General features: G+C 35.0%; 1 protein-coding gene across 1 annotated transcript; it reads left to right on the top strand.

The window, feature by feature from the left end:
* The first annotated feature begins 5,050 nt into the window (after positions 1-5,050).
* LOC142165492 (uncharacterized) lies at positions 5,051-6,476 on the top strand. The gene is made up of 3 exons (XM_075224034.1): positions 5,051-5,232; positions 5,334-6,078; positions 6,216-6,476. Exons 1-3 carry the CDS (start codon positions 5,051-5,053, stop codon positions 6,474-6,476), a joined length of 1,188 nt encoding a protein of 395 aa, XP_075080135.1.
* Positions 6,477-18,094: the final 11,618 nt, after the last annotated feature.

The following is an 18,094-nucleotide window of genomic DNA, read 5'->3' as shown; positions in this document are numbered from 1 at the left end:
TAATATAGATTATGAACAATTATAGGAAGATTTCGGTATAGAAGATAATGAATTAGAAATTGAAGATAAGACACCACTTACACCTAGCAGTGCTGGAGTTGGTAGCAGGGGTGGTGGTCGTGGCAGTAGTAGTATACCACCTGTGGCATGAGAATGAAAAACAATTTCCTATTCTTTCCGCTATGGCTCGGGACGTGCTGAATGTATCAATTTCAACTGTTGCATCAGAGAGTGCATTTAATCAAGTAAGACAACAACTAGGAGACACCCGTTACTCATTGGGAAGCAATGATTTGGAAGTTTTAGTATGTTTCAGAGATTGGATTAGATCGGAACGAAGAAATCAAGGACGTGAAGATGTTGATAAACTAGAAGACGAGGAACTTGGAGATATATTAACATATGGTCACCCATCTGAATTTAACACTCCAGAAGATGACTAAGAAGTTCATATTGATTATGAAGAACTTACTAAGGCAATGCAAAACATTTGAAGTTCTGGATTTATAATTTTATATTTAATAATTAAACTTTGAATTTACTCTTTTTTCGTTAATTTAGTTGTTGTTAAATGTAAACTTTAATTTGTAAGTTTGAAATAAAAAAAGTACTTGCAAATTATAAGTGCAATTTTTTCCATCTTCATTGTATTCTATTATCTTAAATTCTTAATGAAAAATTCAAATATAAGGATTTTAAAGCCTTTGAATCCTATATTCAAACACTCTTTTTATAAGATTATTTTTTTGTTTTATACTTTTACTTTATATTAATATAAATTACGATAGTTATATAAAATACAAAAACAAAATTAAATAAATCCAGCCCGACCCGACCTCTTAGACCCGGAACCGTTAAACCTGGCATAGAAAAATCGGTAACCGGTCCGGATTGGTGACCGGCGGGTCATTTTTTTCTCGACCTGGCCCGACCCAGCCCACCCCTTTGACACCTTTACTTGTATATAGTACAAGACGTTCGCAAGTATACTTATATTTGTATGTTTGTGTGTGCGTGTATGTATATATGTTCGAGAGTGGTGTCTCGTCACTTTTAAATTCTGGGTCCGCTTTTGATGGTTGTATTCTAACGCCTGCATGCGAAGAAAGATAGTACATTTTAATCTCTAATCTCAAGGATATGTTGGAGCGACAGTGAGCGGTCAACTGAGCGGTGAGGGGATAGTTTTTTGACATCCTACGGAACAACTGTGATATGAATATACTTTTGTGAGGGGATCGAAAAAAACAATTGAGATCCACTTGCTTATCTTTTCGATCGAGCCCGACACACTAGACTTGCTTAGTGCTATCCTACATGCACCCGGAAGGCAATGGCCGCAGATTCCCTTGTTAACCAACAAAAAAAAACAAATACATATTCAAAATTCAAGTTAATTAGTTATTTGAACAAGAAAAGTATTGAGCATCACACTTCTAAAATATAAAACTCAAATTCTATATTTCTCTACATCTTCGTATTAAATTCGAAAAATGTACTTAGTTCTTACTAGCTTATTGAATTTATCTATTGCTTTATTGAGGGCGATTTGCAGCCGCACCCTATTTTTATGTCACCTTTTAACCTATACCCTATTTTTAAAAACTATTGATTTTGTAACCAACTAACAAAAAATCTGTAATAATATGACCATTATACCCCTTCCAAAACATATAAAAGATGCATCAAGCATACCCAGAATCAAATTCCAGATCTTCTTCGTATCTCCTCCATCAGTCCGTCTCTCCTGAGATCGCCTCTCACAAACCAGATTTGAACCAGATTCAAATTCAAATTCAAAATTACAAAATACATTATAAGTATTCAAATTCATCTTCAGAATTCAAAATAGTTTTTGAATTACATGTTTTTTGATTGATTGATTGAAGTTGTTTGACGAACTTCACTGATATGCGGAATTTGCATTCTAAATTTATTTGACGATGAATTCTAACATTCTAATCCGACAAATATGCTGAAACAAGCTGAAGTTGTTTAGTTCATATCTAAAAAATTCAGCAAAGCGAGCAAGCAAATAACACAACGAAGAAAAAATTATATTAAAACATTATATGAGTGTTTGAATATTTAAAACACCTATGCGCAAAAAACTTTGGCATAGGTGCCGAAGTTTTTTAGTTAATATTTAAAAACTTCAACAGGAGGAGTTGAAGTTTTTCTATTACACTGGGTAAAAAAAATAAAACATCAATTAAAATTTCATATTGCACAAAAAACTTCGGCATAGGTGCTGAATTTTTTTGGTTAATATTTACAAACTTCAGTAGGAGAAGCTGAAGTTTTCCTATTACACTCTGTAAAAAAATAAAACATCAATTAAAATTTCATATTGCACAAAAAACTTCGGCATAGGTGTTAAAGTTTTTTAGTTAATATTTACAAACTTCAGCAGGAGGAGCTGAAGTTTTCCTCCTACACTGGGTAAAAAATAAAACACAAATTAATATTTCATATTGCACAAAAAACTTCAGCACATGTGCTGAAGTTCTTTAGTTAATCTGTAAAAGCTTCGACTGATGGAGCTGAAATTTTCCTCCTGCACTATATATTTTATTATCATTTTTTGGAAAAACTTCATACCAAAAAATGCTTATGTTTTCAGGAATATGTAAAACATTTTTCATACAATTTTTTGTATGCTGAAGTTTTTTTAGTTCGTCTGCTAAAAATGCTTAATATTTTGTCGTGCAATATGTAATTTTCGAATAAGTTTTTGTTAATTGTTCTGTTATTTTCTAAGTTTAAACAGAATTTTTAGTTCATGCTTGAAGTTTTTATCAAACACTGTGTATTTTATTATGATTTTTTGAAAAAACTTCATACCAAAAAATGATTAATATTCGGATTAGTTTTTGTTAATTCCTACTGAATTTATATAGTTCATTTCCTCTGCTATTTTTCGACTTTGAATAGAATTAATATTAAAAAACGCATAAAAAACTTAAAACAAAAACTGAAAATTTCATTAAACATCAAAAAGAGATAAATTAAACTACATAAATAACAAAATAAATATAAATAACAAAAAGAAAAACTAATTGTGCATATCATCATCATCATCATCATCATCATCATCATCGTCGTCATCGTCACTACCAGATGGACTAGCATCTTCATCAGCAAGATTATCAAATCTTGCATACATCACAAGCGTATCAAGTTTGTTGTTAATTTCTTCCAGCTCCCTTCGTACTTGTGTATGAGCTCATCCAGTTTTAGCTCAAAAGCCTCTATAATGTCTTGCTTGATTTCTTCCACTATTTGCCTGATGACAGCATCCATTTTTTCTTTTTTGTATTTTATTATGTCTGCTAAAATATATGTGTTTGAGTGAATAAACTCACAAGGAATAACGTGTTTATATAGGGGGAAAAAACTTTTGCATGGTATATGAAAAGGCAAAGAGGAATTTTAAACGTTGTCTAATGAAAAGCGTGCATGAATGTGATAGGAATGTAATTATTACACTAACACATACCCCCAACGCAATATAATTACTACTTTAATTATGTAGGTTACTCCTGTATACTATGCAATTAATGTTGAAACATGCTCAAGTTTGTTGAATTCTTTTGCTAAAACTTCAGCCCAATGTACTGAAGTTCTTTAGTTCATTTCTAAAATCTTCAGCACCTAATGAGCTGAAGTTGTTTTCCCTGCATTCATGAATCCCTGTCATACAGCTTTTTCAAAACAACTTCAGCTGATATGCTGAAGTTATTAAGCTTATTTCTAAAAACTTCTGCACTTAATAAGCTGAAGTTTTCTGTACAGCATTCATTAATTATGTCATACATCTTTTTCCAAAAAAATTCAGCAGAAGATGCCTAAGTGATTTAGTTCATTTGTAAAAACTTCAGCACAAACAACCTAAAAAATCTTCTATTCACTTTCCTAATACTTGCCACTAACATGAATCTGCAGGATGAGTTCAATTTGCATTGATATAACTTTCAATGGGAGTTGGACTCCTGATTTCATATACTTGGATCATGATACAAAACTTATTCTACTTAATAAGTACATATCATTCAATACTTTCCTGAAGAAAATTAGTGAAGTTGCAAATATTGATTCAACCAGATATGCACTAAAAGTATGGTTTGATATCAAACTAAATACAAGCAAAGGAATGCTTGTAACTTCAGATGAAGAACTCAGTACCTGTATACATTTGCTTACAACTGATTCACCCTACAAGAATTGCCATTTCATCATCGGAAAAATATATCCTTCAGAATCTACAGCATTCAAACAATCGCTTGCATATGCGATAGATTCAGAACCTTTTGCTGATTATCAACATGAAGTAGGACAGCCAATAATAGAAGTAGACAACGAGCAACAACCTTCTAATATTACAGCTGCTTCAGAATATATAATGCTGCAACAATTACACCCTCCTCCAATAAATTCATACCAGTTTGTCGATAACCAAGAAGAAGAAGGACAACTAATAATGCAAATTGACAACCAACACACAATCCAACAAAGCTTTTTGTTACCTTCTACAATGATAAGCAACAACGAAGATGAAGTAAACATGAAGCTTATACCGATAACATCAGATAGAATTGAAGAAATTGTTGAAAGTTCTTGTGCTTCTCAGAAATCAAGAAAAAGAGTGAGGAGAAAGCTGAAAGAATCTCCACCATGTAAAATACTTAGGCACGATGCGTTGTCTGAGGAAGTAAGAGTTGGATCAATTTTTGAGAACAAACAAAACATGACTAAATTTTTCTGCAGCTTGGAGATAAACCAGAAAGTTGAATTCACTGTTGTTAGATCATGTTCAAAGAGATACGAGCTGAAATGAATCGTGGACAAATGTGGTTGGAATGTACGTGCTACCAGAATAAAAAAATCCACACTATTCAGGGTGATAAAATATCATAACATCCATGAATGCTCGGTTGATGCAAGAAAATCAGATCAGAAGCATACTACATCAAATTTTATAAGTGAACAAATTATAGAACATGTTCGAGACAAAAAGATAGAGCTTACACCAGCCTTTGTAGAAAATGAAATGAAAAAGAAATTTGGAATTGACATTGGTTATCACAAGGCATGGCGTGCTATTCAAAAAGTTGTTGCTTGCATAAGGGGAACACCTGAAGAGAACTACCAGATTCTTCCTTCATACCTACACATGATGGTGGGCAAAAACCCAGGAACGTACACAAGCATAAAAAGAGATGCGCAGAATAGGTAAGCAAAACAATACTAACCATCAGCCTGAAGTTTCAAATGTTCCTATTTGAAAAACTCCACATCTTATGATTTGTTTTTTTTTGTGTTTCACTGTACAGATTTGCTTGCATGTTCTTTGCTCCTGCGGCATCAATAGCTGGTTGGTCATACTGTAGACCCGTTATTGCAGTAGATGCAACGTTTTTAAAGTCAAAATATAATGGTGTTCTATTTGTTGTTGTATCAAAGGATGCAAACAATCAAATCTTTCCTCTATGTTTTGGTATAGCAGATTCAAAAAATAATGAGGCATACATTTGGTTCTTTGGGGAAATGAGAAAAGAAATTCAAGTCCGTCGTGAACTGTTTTTCTTGTCAGATAGAAACCAATCGATTGCAAATGGGATTAGAAAATTTTTTCTTGAAGCTCACCATGGTATCTGCCTCTATCACTTTGAGAAAAATTTAAAGCAAAGACATGCAAAAGCCACAGTAATAAATCTTTTTCAAAGTGCTGCAAGGTCATACAAACGTGAAGATTTTAATCAGTTAATGTCCCAATTCAAAAGTATTGACAAGAAAACATACAATTACATAATGGAAGAGCCTCCCGAGAGATGGGCTCGATCGTGGTTCCCACGACGACGTTATGATAGGCTAACAACAAACATGGTAGAATCAATGAATTCCGTTTTACTAAAAGGGAGAGAAATGTATATTTTAAGAATATTAGATTTCATCCAAGAAAAGTTGGGAGAGTGGTTTTACGAACGAAGAAAAAAGGCAAATGAAACTTTTCACAGAGTATCAATATGGGCAGAAGAAGAGATAACTAGGAAGATGGACTTGGCTTGCAAAATATTTGTGAGTATATTTATTAACTTCAGCTTTTTATATCTGTTGCAGTGATTTACTGCTTACATTTAAAAAAATTCATACTTTTTCTTTTTGAAGCAAAAATACACTAATATAGTTTGTCTTAATTTTTTATTCCTTGTTAGGTGTTCAACCTTGACTCAATGTTGTTTAGAATAAATAGTGAAGGAATCGAATTCATTGTGGACTTAAAGAAGAGAACTTGTGACTGCCTGGAATTCCAACTTGATGAATTGCCCTGTCCACATGCAATTGCTGCTATAAATAAGAGATATTTGCAGAAATCTGATTACTACTCAAATTGGTATTCAAGGGAAACATGGTTGAAAACATATGAAGGATATGTGAATACCGTGGAAGATCAAAAATCATGGGATATACCATAAAATGTATAATCTGAGATCACAAAACCTCCTGATGTAGAGATTTTACAAGGAAGGAGACAAAAGAAGAGGCATATACCTGTGACTGAATCAGTACCATTCAAGTCTACCAAATGCAGTCGATGTAAACAAGCTGGGCATAACAGAACAACTTGCTTGTCTTATCCAGCACCTCATCCATATTCCAAGAAACACACTGAAAAATACTCTAACCTTCAATAATCCTTGGTCTGAATTTAAACTTTCTTTATTGTATGACATAATTTAAATGTGATTTTTTTCATAGGAATAAAAAAAAAGCTCTTGGACTATTTTATATACTGCTAAAGTACAAATCACTCATTTTTGTTGCGCAAGCTTACAGGTTTGGTTGCATTTTAAAAAAGTACGCAATGACTTCTGTAACAAAAAACATCAGCTTACAGTATGTGAAATACATATCCTTAAACAAACACACACACACACACATATACACACACTCACACATACACACATACGCGTACAACACACAAAAAGAAATGCATGTACAAACAAAAGCTGCATTATCTCTAAGCTGAAGTTATAAAAAAAGAACTTAATAAAAACTAAGAACCATACTGCAACTAAGAAATATAAAGCAAATACCAACAAATAACAAGGATAATGCAATAGAAAGCTAATAACAAAGAGGATGACAATTACATTGATATAAAAAGAGATGAGAACAACAAACAAAGTACAAACAAAACTTCAGCTCTCTGGGCTGAAGTTATTGTCACGACCCAATTCCCCGAACCCAATCGTGATGGCGCCTCTCGTGAAGACAAGGCCAGCCAGACCAAAACAGACCACCCCTTTTAAACAGTTAAATACCATAAGTAGTTCTAAAACATGATATAATAACCATAATTTGCGGAATTAACGATAATAACAGTAGAAACCATCCCGACACAGCCCAAACTGGGATGTCACAAGTCATGAGCAACTAATAGTTCCGGATACCAGTCTACTAGATACGAAATCCGTTATAGAAGTTCAAGAACATGAAAATATTAAGATAAGGGAGGCACGGGGGCTGCGGATGCCAACAACTACATCGTAGTCCCCAAAAACACTGCCTGGACTGGGAGGATCAGCACTCAGGAGCGGACTCTGCGACACTTGAATCCGCACACACGGTACAGGGAGTAATGTGAGTACTCCGACTCAGTGAGTAATAATCATAAATAATGGCTGAAAGCAAAAAGGCACAAAGCAATTCTATATCAAACAGTAAAATCACTTAAGGCAGTAAATCCATGAAGAAATCAAATGAAGTTCCTTTAAACCAAGTAAAACAGGTAGTTTAGCAGGTAATAACAAGTAGAAATCTGCCCCTCTAGCGCAGTAACAATCACTCAGAACAGTAGCAGCCCCTCGGGCTCACTCTCGGTACAATATCAGCCCCTCGAGCTCACTCTCAGTACAGTATCAGCCCCTCGGGCTCACTCTCAAATCATGATGGGTACCCGCGCTCACTGTTGGGGTGCAGACTCCGGAGGGGCCCCTTACGGCCCAAGCGCAATATCAAGTCATCTCGTGGCAATAAAAAGTATCTCAGGCCCTCGGCCTCATATCACTCAGCATATTCTCACATATGGACCTCGGCCTCACTCAGACCGAAAATCATCACAAGCCCCTCGGGCATTAGTAAAAGAGTAGTTCTCAGCCCAAAACATCATTTAGAAATATCATTTAAGTTCAAATACGAATAAAAGTGGCTGAGTTTGTAAAACAGTAAATATCAACAGGACTGAGTTCAAGTAATAAGTCAAACAGTGAGGAATTAGTGATAAAAATCCCCGCAGGGTTCAAATAGTTGGCACGAAGCCCAAATATGGCAATCAGCCCAAATCATGATGATAACAAATAAGTTTCAGTCAAATACGCGGTAAAATCATCAATCGGGACGGACCAAGTCACAATCCCTAGTAGTAAAAGACCCCACGCTCATCACCCAGCGCGTGTCTCACCTCAATACAGCACTACGATGTGCAATCCGGGATTTCAAACCCTCAGGACATCATTTACAACCATTACTCACCTCGAACCGGCTAATTCTCTAGCTCGCGATGCCTTTTCCCCTCAAATTGGCCTCCACGCGCGTCGAATCTATCCAAAATCAGAACGAATACGTCACAATATGCTAAGGGAACAAAGCCCAAGCGAAACAATCGAATTACCACAAAATTCCAGAAATTGGTCAAACCCGACCCCCAAGCCCACATCTCGGAATTTGACAAAATTCACAAAACTAGAATCCTTATACTCTCACGAATCTATCCATACGAAAATTATCCAATTCTGATACCATTTGGTCCTTCAAATCATCATTTTATATTTTTGAAAGATTTCACAATTTTCTTCCCAAATTTCATCCCAAATCACGAATTAAATGATGAATTCAATGATAGATTCATGCACTCTAGCCAAATCTGAGTTAGAATCACTTAGCCCGATGAATTTCTTGAAAAACCTTCGAAAAATCGCCAAAATTTGAGCTCTCTAGGTCAAAAAATCAAATAAAACCCAAAACCTCATATTCATAGAGTACCCTACATATTTCCACCTCCGCGGGCTGCACAAAATCGACCGCAATCCGCATAAAACCAGTGCGGTCCGCACAAAAACGACCGCGGCCGCACAAGCTTTCCTTTGCAGTGATAAGCTTTAGTAGTTTGGCCATAACTTTCGCTACAGATGTTCCAATTGCAATATCTTTACCTTTCTGGAAACTAGATACAAAGGGCTACAACTTTTGTTTTTGAATCATCTCAAAATTCCTTGTAGATCAAAAGATATGAGCTTCCAAAGTAGGACAAGCGGAATATTCTTCACCGCGGCCGCACACCATTTTGTGCGGTCCACACAACACCTACCGCGGCCGCACTTCATTTTGTGCAGTCCGCACAGCACATACCACGGCCGCACTTCTTTTTGTGCAGACCGCGCGGGTGAGTTTCGAGGCCTGCAACCCTTCTGGACCTGCTACAGCTATGATTTTTGGCCTAAAACATCCCGGAACTCTAGAAACTTCAAACCAATTGTACCAACACATCCCATGATATCGTTCAACTTTGTTCAAAACTTCGGAACGCTCACAACAACATCAATCACCAATTTAACATAGGATTCAAACCTAAGAACTCTTAAATTATGCTTTCGATCAAAAAGTCTATCAAATCTCATCCGAATGACCTAAATTTTTGCACACACATCCCAAATAACACAACGAAGCTACTGTCACTCTCGGAGTTCCATTCCGACCCCTATATCAAAATCTCGCCTATCAACCGGAACCGCCAAAATATCAACTTTGCCAATTTAAGCCTAAATCTTCTCACAACTCCAAACTCATTCCGATCGCGCTCCTAAGTCACAAATCACCTCCCGAAGCTAACCGAACCATCGAAACTCACTTCCGAGTCTTCTAATACATAAATTAATATCCGGTTGATTTTTCCAACTTAAGCCTTCTTAAAAGAGACTAAGTATCTCATTTCTTTCCAAATCCTCTTCGAACTCGAACTAATCAACCCGATCACATAAAATATGGATAACGAAGTGTAAAGAAGCTAAAATAGGGGAAAATGAAGCGGTAACTCATGAGACGACTAGTCGGGTCGTCACAGTTATACAAAATGAACCTAAAAACTTCAGCTCTATGGGCTGAAGTAAACAAAAAAGCATATCATTAAAACATAAAAAAAAGGATTACAAACACTAACAATCATCACCATCATCATCATTATCATCATCATCATCACAGTACTCCTCAATTTCTCTATATATCTCATCATCATCAGTATCGGAGATAATTATAGGGTAGTGGGGAAAAGACCACTGAATCCAAGAAGATCAATCTTCAACTTGTTGAATTCATCACGCAACTGACTTTGTTCGACGATTACTCTGTCCATAAGAGTAAGAAGAGTCTTCAGGTTGTTTTGCAGCTTGGAATAGTCGTTCCAGCTGGGAAACTGAAAACTATCAAACTGCTGCACAACCTTGTCGAACGAGGTTGAATAACCTCCACAACTACATTCCAGGTTAAGCCTGTTTTGGAATGATTCATTCGCAAAGAGCTTTGGTCTGATTCTCTCCCAATCAGCCTTTATTTGATCTCACAAAAGCATAAGATTAGTCATCGCTTTGTTATTGTACCACTCACACTTCAAACTCTCCCACTTCTGCATAATTTCATCCATATTAGGCTTCCTACTTCCGCTTGCACCAGGCATTTTTTCTTTAACAAAAGTTAAAAGACTAAGGATGAATATAAATTTAAAGAAATATGATGGAAGTCTATGAATGACTATTAAATTTTCAAGTGAAAAGATTGTTAATATAGACAAAGAGTTCACCTAATCAATTTAATATCTATAAATGTAAAAGTAATTTTTCAGCTGTTTTTACTGCTTTACGTTCATAGAAATTGAATGAAACAAGATAAGTAGGTGGTAAAAACAAGTATATGGTAAATGCAAAAAGAAATATAACTTCAGCCGTAATAAAGCACACAGTTTTTCTATAGTAAAAAATAACTTCAGCCTGAAAAATATCTTTTCGGATCATTTACTATATAGTAAAACAAATGTAAATGAAAGATGAAATAGATGACAAAAGACAAAAAGTAGATAGTAAATGCAAAAAAGATAAGTATCAACTTAAAAAAATACCAAAACATGCCGAAGTTTTTGTCATAAGCTTTTCCAAAAATCTTCAGCCCAATGTGTTGAAGTTATTTAGTTCATTTCTAAAACTTCAGCACATCATAAGCTGAAGCTTTTCATCGTGGTTTCAATAGTTTTGTCGTAAAGCTTTTTCAATAACTTCAGCCCAATATGCTGAAATTATTTAGTGCATTTATAAAAACTTCAGCACCTGGTAAGCTGAAGATATTGTCCTGGACTCGATAATTTTTGTCGTAAAGCTTTTTCAAATAACTTACGCAGAAACTGCTTTAGTGTATTTAGTGATGAGCTGAAGTTTGTCATACATTTGACACTTTTGTTAAGACTTTTAACCAAAACTTCAGCTTAAAAAGCAAAAGTTATTTACTTCATGCTCAAGTTTAGCATGCTGAATTTCAACAAAAATATACTTGAAATTCATGGAAAAACACACAAACATATTTGAGTCAATCCAAGTCACATAATTCACACAAAATAATATATATTCACAAAATCCAATTTTGTTTTCACTTACATCCTTGGAAAAAAAAAATTAGTTTTTTGTTTACAAGTTATTCTCTATTCAAAAAATTCACAGAGTGTCTTCATATTCTCCATAGTCATATCCTAGTTGCTCTTCTTGGTTTTGTTAACCACATTTCATGAACTTTCACTATGTCTTCAACTGATTCATAGAAGCAGCAATATGAGCACCTGACACAGGTTGACGAAGTTTAGTACTATGATTTGTTTAGCAACTACCGTTTTCTTTCATAAGAAAAAAATAAGAAAATATTGGCCAAAGACATGCTTACTGGTGTGCATCTGGGAATTCGTGGGAAGCAAAGATAGTGAAGGAGAAGTCCAAAATACTTCATATGTGACGGAGAGTGGCCACATCAAAAACTCGAGCCCCAGGAAATTTGTTCTTTTTCCTAAAAGTTAAATTTATCAACTAGTAAAAAGAGAAAATTGTCATGGAGCTCGAGTTTTTGATCTGGCCACTCTCCTTCACATATCAAGTATTTCGACTTCTCCTTCACTATCTTTGCTCCCCACGAACTCCCTGCTACACCCAATAAGCATGTCTTAGCCAACATTTTCTTGTTTTCTTTGAATACAAATTTAAAGAAATATGATGGAAGTCTATGGATGACTATGAAATTTTCAAGTGAAGAGATTGTTAATATAGCCAATTTAATATCTATAAATGCTGAAGATATTGTTAACTGTTTTTTGTTCACAGAAATTGAATGTAACAAGATAAGTAGTTGGCAAAACAAATAAGTGCTAAATGCTAGTAGTTGGTAAATGCAATAAAAAAGTAGTAAAAAATAAGGCCACAAAAAATAGTAAAACTTCGGCCAAATGTCCTGAAGTTTTTTAGTATACTTCTAAAGACTTCAGCACCTGATAAGCTGAAGTTTTTGTGTTGGATTCAATAGTTTTTGTCGTAAAGCTTTTTCAAAAAACTTCGGCCCAATGTGCTGATGTTTTTTAGTATATTTCTAAAGACTTCAGCACCTGATAAGCTGAAGCTTTTGTGTTGGATTCAATAGTTTTTGTCGTAAAGCTTATTCAAAAATAATATCGGCCCAATGTGCTGATGTTTTTTAGTATATTTCTAAAGACTTCAGCACCCGATAAGCTGAAGCTTTTGTGTTGGATTCAATAGTTTTTGTCGTAAAGCTTTTTCAAAAAACTTCGGCCCAATGTGCTGAAGTTTTTTAGTATATTTCTAAAGACTTCAGCACCCGATAAGCTGAAGTTTTTGTATTGGATTCAATAGTTTTTGTCATAAAGCTTTTTCAAAAAACTTCGGCCCAATGTCCTGAAGTTTTTTAGTATATTTCTAAAGACTTCAGCACCTGATAAGCGGAAGTTTTTGTGTTGGATTCAATAGTTTTGTTATGACTTTTAACCAAAACTTCAGCTTAAAAAGCAGAAGTCATTTACTTCATGCTTAAGTTTTTCGAAACAAAAATGTACTTAAAATTCATGATAAAAGGCACAAGCATATTTGTATGACACAAAAATAAACTAAAAAAATAATTAATATATATTCACAAAATCCAAATTATGTTAAACCAATCCTCTAATCAAAAAATTCATACAGAGTCTCTTCAAAATCTCCATAATCATGTCTTTCTTGTTCTTCTGGAGTTTCATAGCCACTATCTTTTTTTCATTTTTCATGAGCCCAAAGATTGACAGCTAATTCTCTCTTGAATGTCAATGACTGTCTTTGATCGAAATTGAAGACATCTTATTTCTTCAACCGCATATCAATAAACTTAAGAGAAAATATACCACAATCAATACTACAAAAAACACATGAAAAAAATTTGAAGAATCATTAACATAACGACAAAAAATAATAAACATAAGATGCATGGTAAAACATATGCGAAACACGTACTTGTTAGTCTGTTGCGGTGTCTTCATCCACATAATTTGAAATTTTTCCACAAGACTTTCCCCATAAAATTTATTGTGTGCCCCAAAATCCAAGCATTTGAGACAGTGTGGGTATCAACCGGGCATAAATTCTGACATGTTCAAGCGCACAATCGTATGTTACACTGCTCATGGAATCATACACATATATAATTTTATATTTAAAGTCCAAAATTCAATTAAGTAGTGCGTAGATGTCTGGCCCGTCCTTGGCTTAAGTCGAAATGGAAAAAAACTTTTCTAGCAGATGCCCATGAGATACCACAGGAAAGGTCGAGGCCTTTTACGTAGTTGGTCACCTTTTCATTCGTTGATTCTTCCTCAAACCAACTAAAGTCCATAAGTGGCTGAATAATCGCTTTTTCTTCTTCTTCAGCCTGTTGTTTGGATATCCTCTTTCTCTTTGATTTGCTCTTTTTTTGATCCTGCATTCTCTTTTGCTTCCTTTTGTTAATTATCTTCATCTTTTATTTTGAAGGATGAATATCATCCAGCTTAGTCATATACTGATCGAAAAGTAAATTTATTACTGCACATCTTGATTTTGGATAACGTGGAAGGTGATAGCAATATTTTTTGCGCAAGTAATATATGCCCACATCAATATGCTGCAAATGAACAACAACAAATGATAACATGTGAAAATGCCACTATGAAGTTTAGAATAAACGCATTACAAAACTACAAACAGCATGACAAAAACTTAAGCATATTCAGTTTGAAGTGTTAGGCTGAAGTTTTAGCAAATAAGCTAAAAAACTTCAGCACTTTACTATGAATAAAGCTGAAGTTTTCCAAATTACAGTGCAAAAACTTTACTATAAAAAATAAGCTGAAGTTTTGGGAAATACAGTTGAAAACCAATTCAAAAAACAAACTTAATAACTTACTTCATCCGCAAGATCAGAGTCAGGATCCATAAGCTCGGTAAAGAATGATTTTGCAATATCAAATCCAGCTAATCTGAATCGATTGGAATCATATTCACTGGCATCCATCTCCAACCACTCTGTAAATCTTTCGATCAATCCACTGTCTTGATTAACATAATGGAAGAGACACCTTCTTGTATTCTTTCCTACTTTCCAATCTTGCCCCTTTGCTTTTTTTAATAAACTACATAAGTAGATCTCAACCAAATACTCTCCATACAAATCATTTTCCCTTTTTTATCTGGTTTTCTTTTTGCTTGCTCTTCCTGCTGTTCCGTCACAACTAACTGCTGTTGTTCAGCAGCACGGGGAAAAACTACAGCCATTGTGGCAGATGCTTGACCAACTTTCTGCTGTTCACGACGTTCTTGTGTCTCTTCACGAACAACAACAACAACAGAATTACCTTTTGAATCAGTCCCTTATGTACTACCGAGTGAAAATGAACATAAATTAAAGTTAGAGATATCACTGGTGTTACACATAGGAGAACTGGAAATCTTCCTTTTCTTAGGTTTTGGAAGAAGTTCTGATGCATCAGATGAGATCTGCAAAAGCAAGGAAAATATAAACATAAATAAAACTGATAGAAAACACACATTAGGCAAAAAAATAGCTTGTAATTGAATTGCAAAAAATAACCACTTGGTCTAAGTGTTGCAACACAGATGATGTTTTCATTCCAACAGATCTTGTATCTTCATGCAAAAAAAAACATTCAGTTACAAAACAAAACAAAAACTTCAGATCACAAACAAAAACTTCGACAGTTACAAAAAAAAAATTCAACTCTAGAACTGAAGTTCGACAGTTACAAAAACAAAAACTTCAGATCTAGAGCTGAAGTTCATCAGTTACAAAACAAAACATTCAGCAAAAAAACATGCTGTAGTTTTTACAAAAAAACACAAACACATGAAACAAAACTTCAGCTCCAATCTAAGGTATCATTGAATTATTATAAACTTCAAACTTTGTACCTGTAGTAACAATTTCCTGTGTATAACCACCTAGAAGTTCTTTGCAAATAGCTAGTAATCCTGCATACCGTTCATCTTTCCCAATAGTGCTAGACACATCACTCGCTTTCAGTTCTAAAGTACAAACAGGTGTTTGATCTCCATCGCCAAACAAATTGCCTTTTCCAATATCACTTTCCAAAAGACAACTCGATACTTGTTTTTAAGTGCCAACAACTTGATCATCTGAACCTTTCTCAGTTGTTAACTCTTCATCATTTCCATCTTTACTCTGTCTACAAACACTGGATTGTTCCTCTACACCTTGTTGTTGAACATGTTCATCGACTTCAACAGCCGCTTCCTTATGTGTAGCATTATCATCTGCGACTTTACACAATGCATCATGAGCATTATGTTCTTCAGTCTCAACAACCTGATTATCTGCACCTTGCTTGCTTCCAATATTATCAGTTGAGAACTACGCTTCATCGTTTCCATCTCTGCTCAATCTATCAGCACTGGGACGTTCCTCTTCAAATTGTTTTTGAACATGTTGATCGCCTACAAAAGTCGTTTCCTCACGTGTAGCATTTACATCTGCAACTTTATCTAATGCATCATCAACAATATTAATATCCGATGGATGTTCATAACAGTCGTTCCCCCTATCATATTCTCGATGGTTACTCAAATCAAAATTGCCATCATCCCTTCCATTTGATTTGTTGACAATCTTAAACAACTGTTCAAACTTCTCATCGAAATATTCCTAGAAAATAAATTACTAACAATGATTAAGCTGAATAACATCAGCAGAAATAAAAAGACTTCTCTATAAATTAGCTTACCTTCACTTTTACAAAAACCGCATCCACAAAAGCAGATCGCTCCTCCTTTTTAAACTTATCAAAAACTTCTTTCACGATTGTGCTTCTTTCTTTTTCTGCATGCCTTTGAACCTCCATCGTTAATCTCTAGAATAGACACACAACAAAAATTCAGATATAGAACAAAACTTCAGCTCAAAAACATGTTGTACCTTTACAAAATACAATACCAAAAAACTTCAGATCAAAACTTACAGAACATATTGTGTCGAGTAATTCATTGTCATCAAAGTCACTTGTAGAACGGTAAGAACGACTTTGGGTACGAGAAGATTCGCCAATAAAAGGAGTTCGATTCGCTTCTTTTGATCAACTCCGACTACGTGGTGATTCATCAATAATAGGAGTTCGATTCGATTCTTTTGATCGACTCAGAGTACGTGGTGATTCACCAGTTGAAAGACCCACGTTAAGTACCTTTAAACGAATCCGGCTGCATGGTAATTGGCCAATTAAAGGCATTGAATTCAATTCCTCTTCTGTAGGAATTATATCCAATACCCTAAAGCTGCGATATTTCTGTTTAATACAAAAAAGTATATTATGAGAAGAAAAAAACTAATACGTCAAGATATTAACACAAAGACAAAAAAAAAGTAACTTACTTCATGACTACTGAACATCTCAAAAAGTTCGGGAAATTTAGGCTCTCCCACACATACATAACATAACATCCTGGGAACCTGAGGGGTATCAAGGTACTCATCCTCTCTTATATACTTCTCCCGAATATCTGGGAAGCGCTCATAGAACCAAGCACATAACGGATAAGGAAATCCACCAAGTTTATCCTCAGTTGCATCGAATTTGTTCTGCTTGTCCAATGCATGTTTCAGTGAGTAAATGAGCTTCTCATAAGCCACATTACCCCAAGGATATTCAGCACAAACCTTATCATCTTCAACAATAGATGCATACTCCCCCATCACAGATGACTCGGTCTTTTTCCCAAACAAAATAGACTCTACAACAAGAATTTTCATAAGCTTCAAAGCATCATCATAGCTCTCGCATACGTGTATGTGATTCACAGATTCTTTGGAATTTCATTCCGAGTCATAAAATCTCGAATATCCTTCAAAGTCACCCCCTTGGACTTACCAAAATAGCACTTCAGAATATTGCTCTCTCGATTAATTAGTTTTTCAACATTATGTGCTGTGATCCGCAAACCACACATAATGTGAAAGTCTTTAAGGGTGAAGGAAACATCATGGCCAAAAATCTTGAAACTAATCGAGTCTCGATCATTCGTGAATATTCGAGAAAGACACAAACAATGAACCAACTTCATGCTGTATTTTGAAATTCTCCATAGCCATAATGTATCGAAATATACCATTATGAAGCTTATCCCGTTGTGTAGGAGTCAAGAAAGTTGCAATTAATTTCTTCAAATCGTGGTTCCCCTTCAAGTAACCCTTAGAGTTAAACCAATCTCGAAACTCAAAATATCTTTGACCTGGTCTTGTAGATGGAGGATCAGGGATATAAGGACCTGAGGGTATTACAGGTAGTCTAGGTGCTTTAGGTGCATTAGCTGCTTTGCGTACTTTAGCTGCATTAGGATCTTTAGGTGCTTTAGGTGTCATCTGTTCAAAAAAAGTGAAACATACAAAAATTAACATCAGGACATTATCAAAATGATCAGTTAAAACTTCAATCTCTAAGAAGGCTGAAGTTCGACAGTTA

The sequence above is a fragment of the Nicotiana tabacum genome, chromosome 10 (assembly GCF_000715075.1).
Source record: "Nicotiana tabacum cultivar K326 chromosome 10, ASM71507v2, whole genome shotgun sequence".
Lineage (NCBI taxonomy): Eukaryota > Viridiplantae > Streptophyta > Magnoliopsida > Solanales > Solanaceae > Nicotiana > Nicotiana tabacum.
This window is presented reverse-complemented; position numbering and strand designations above follow the sequence as displayed.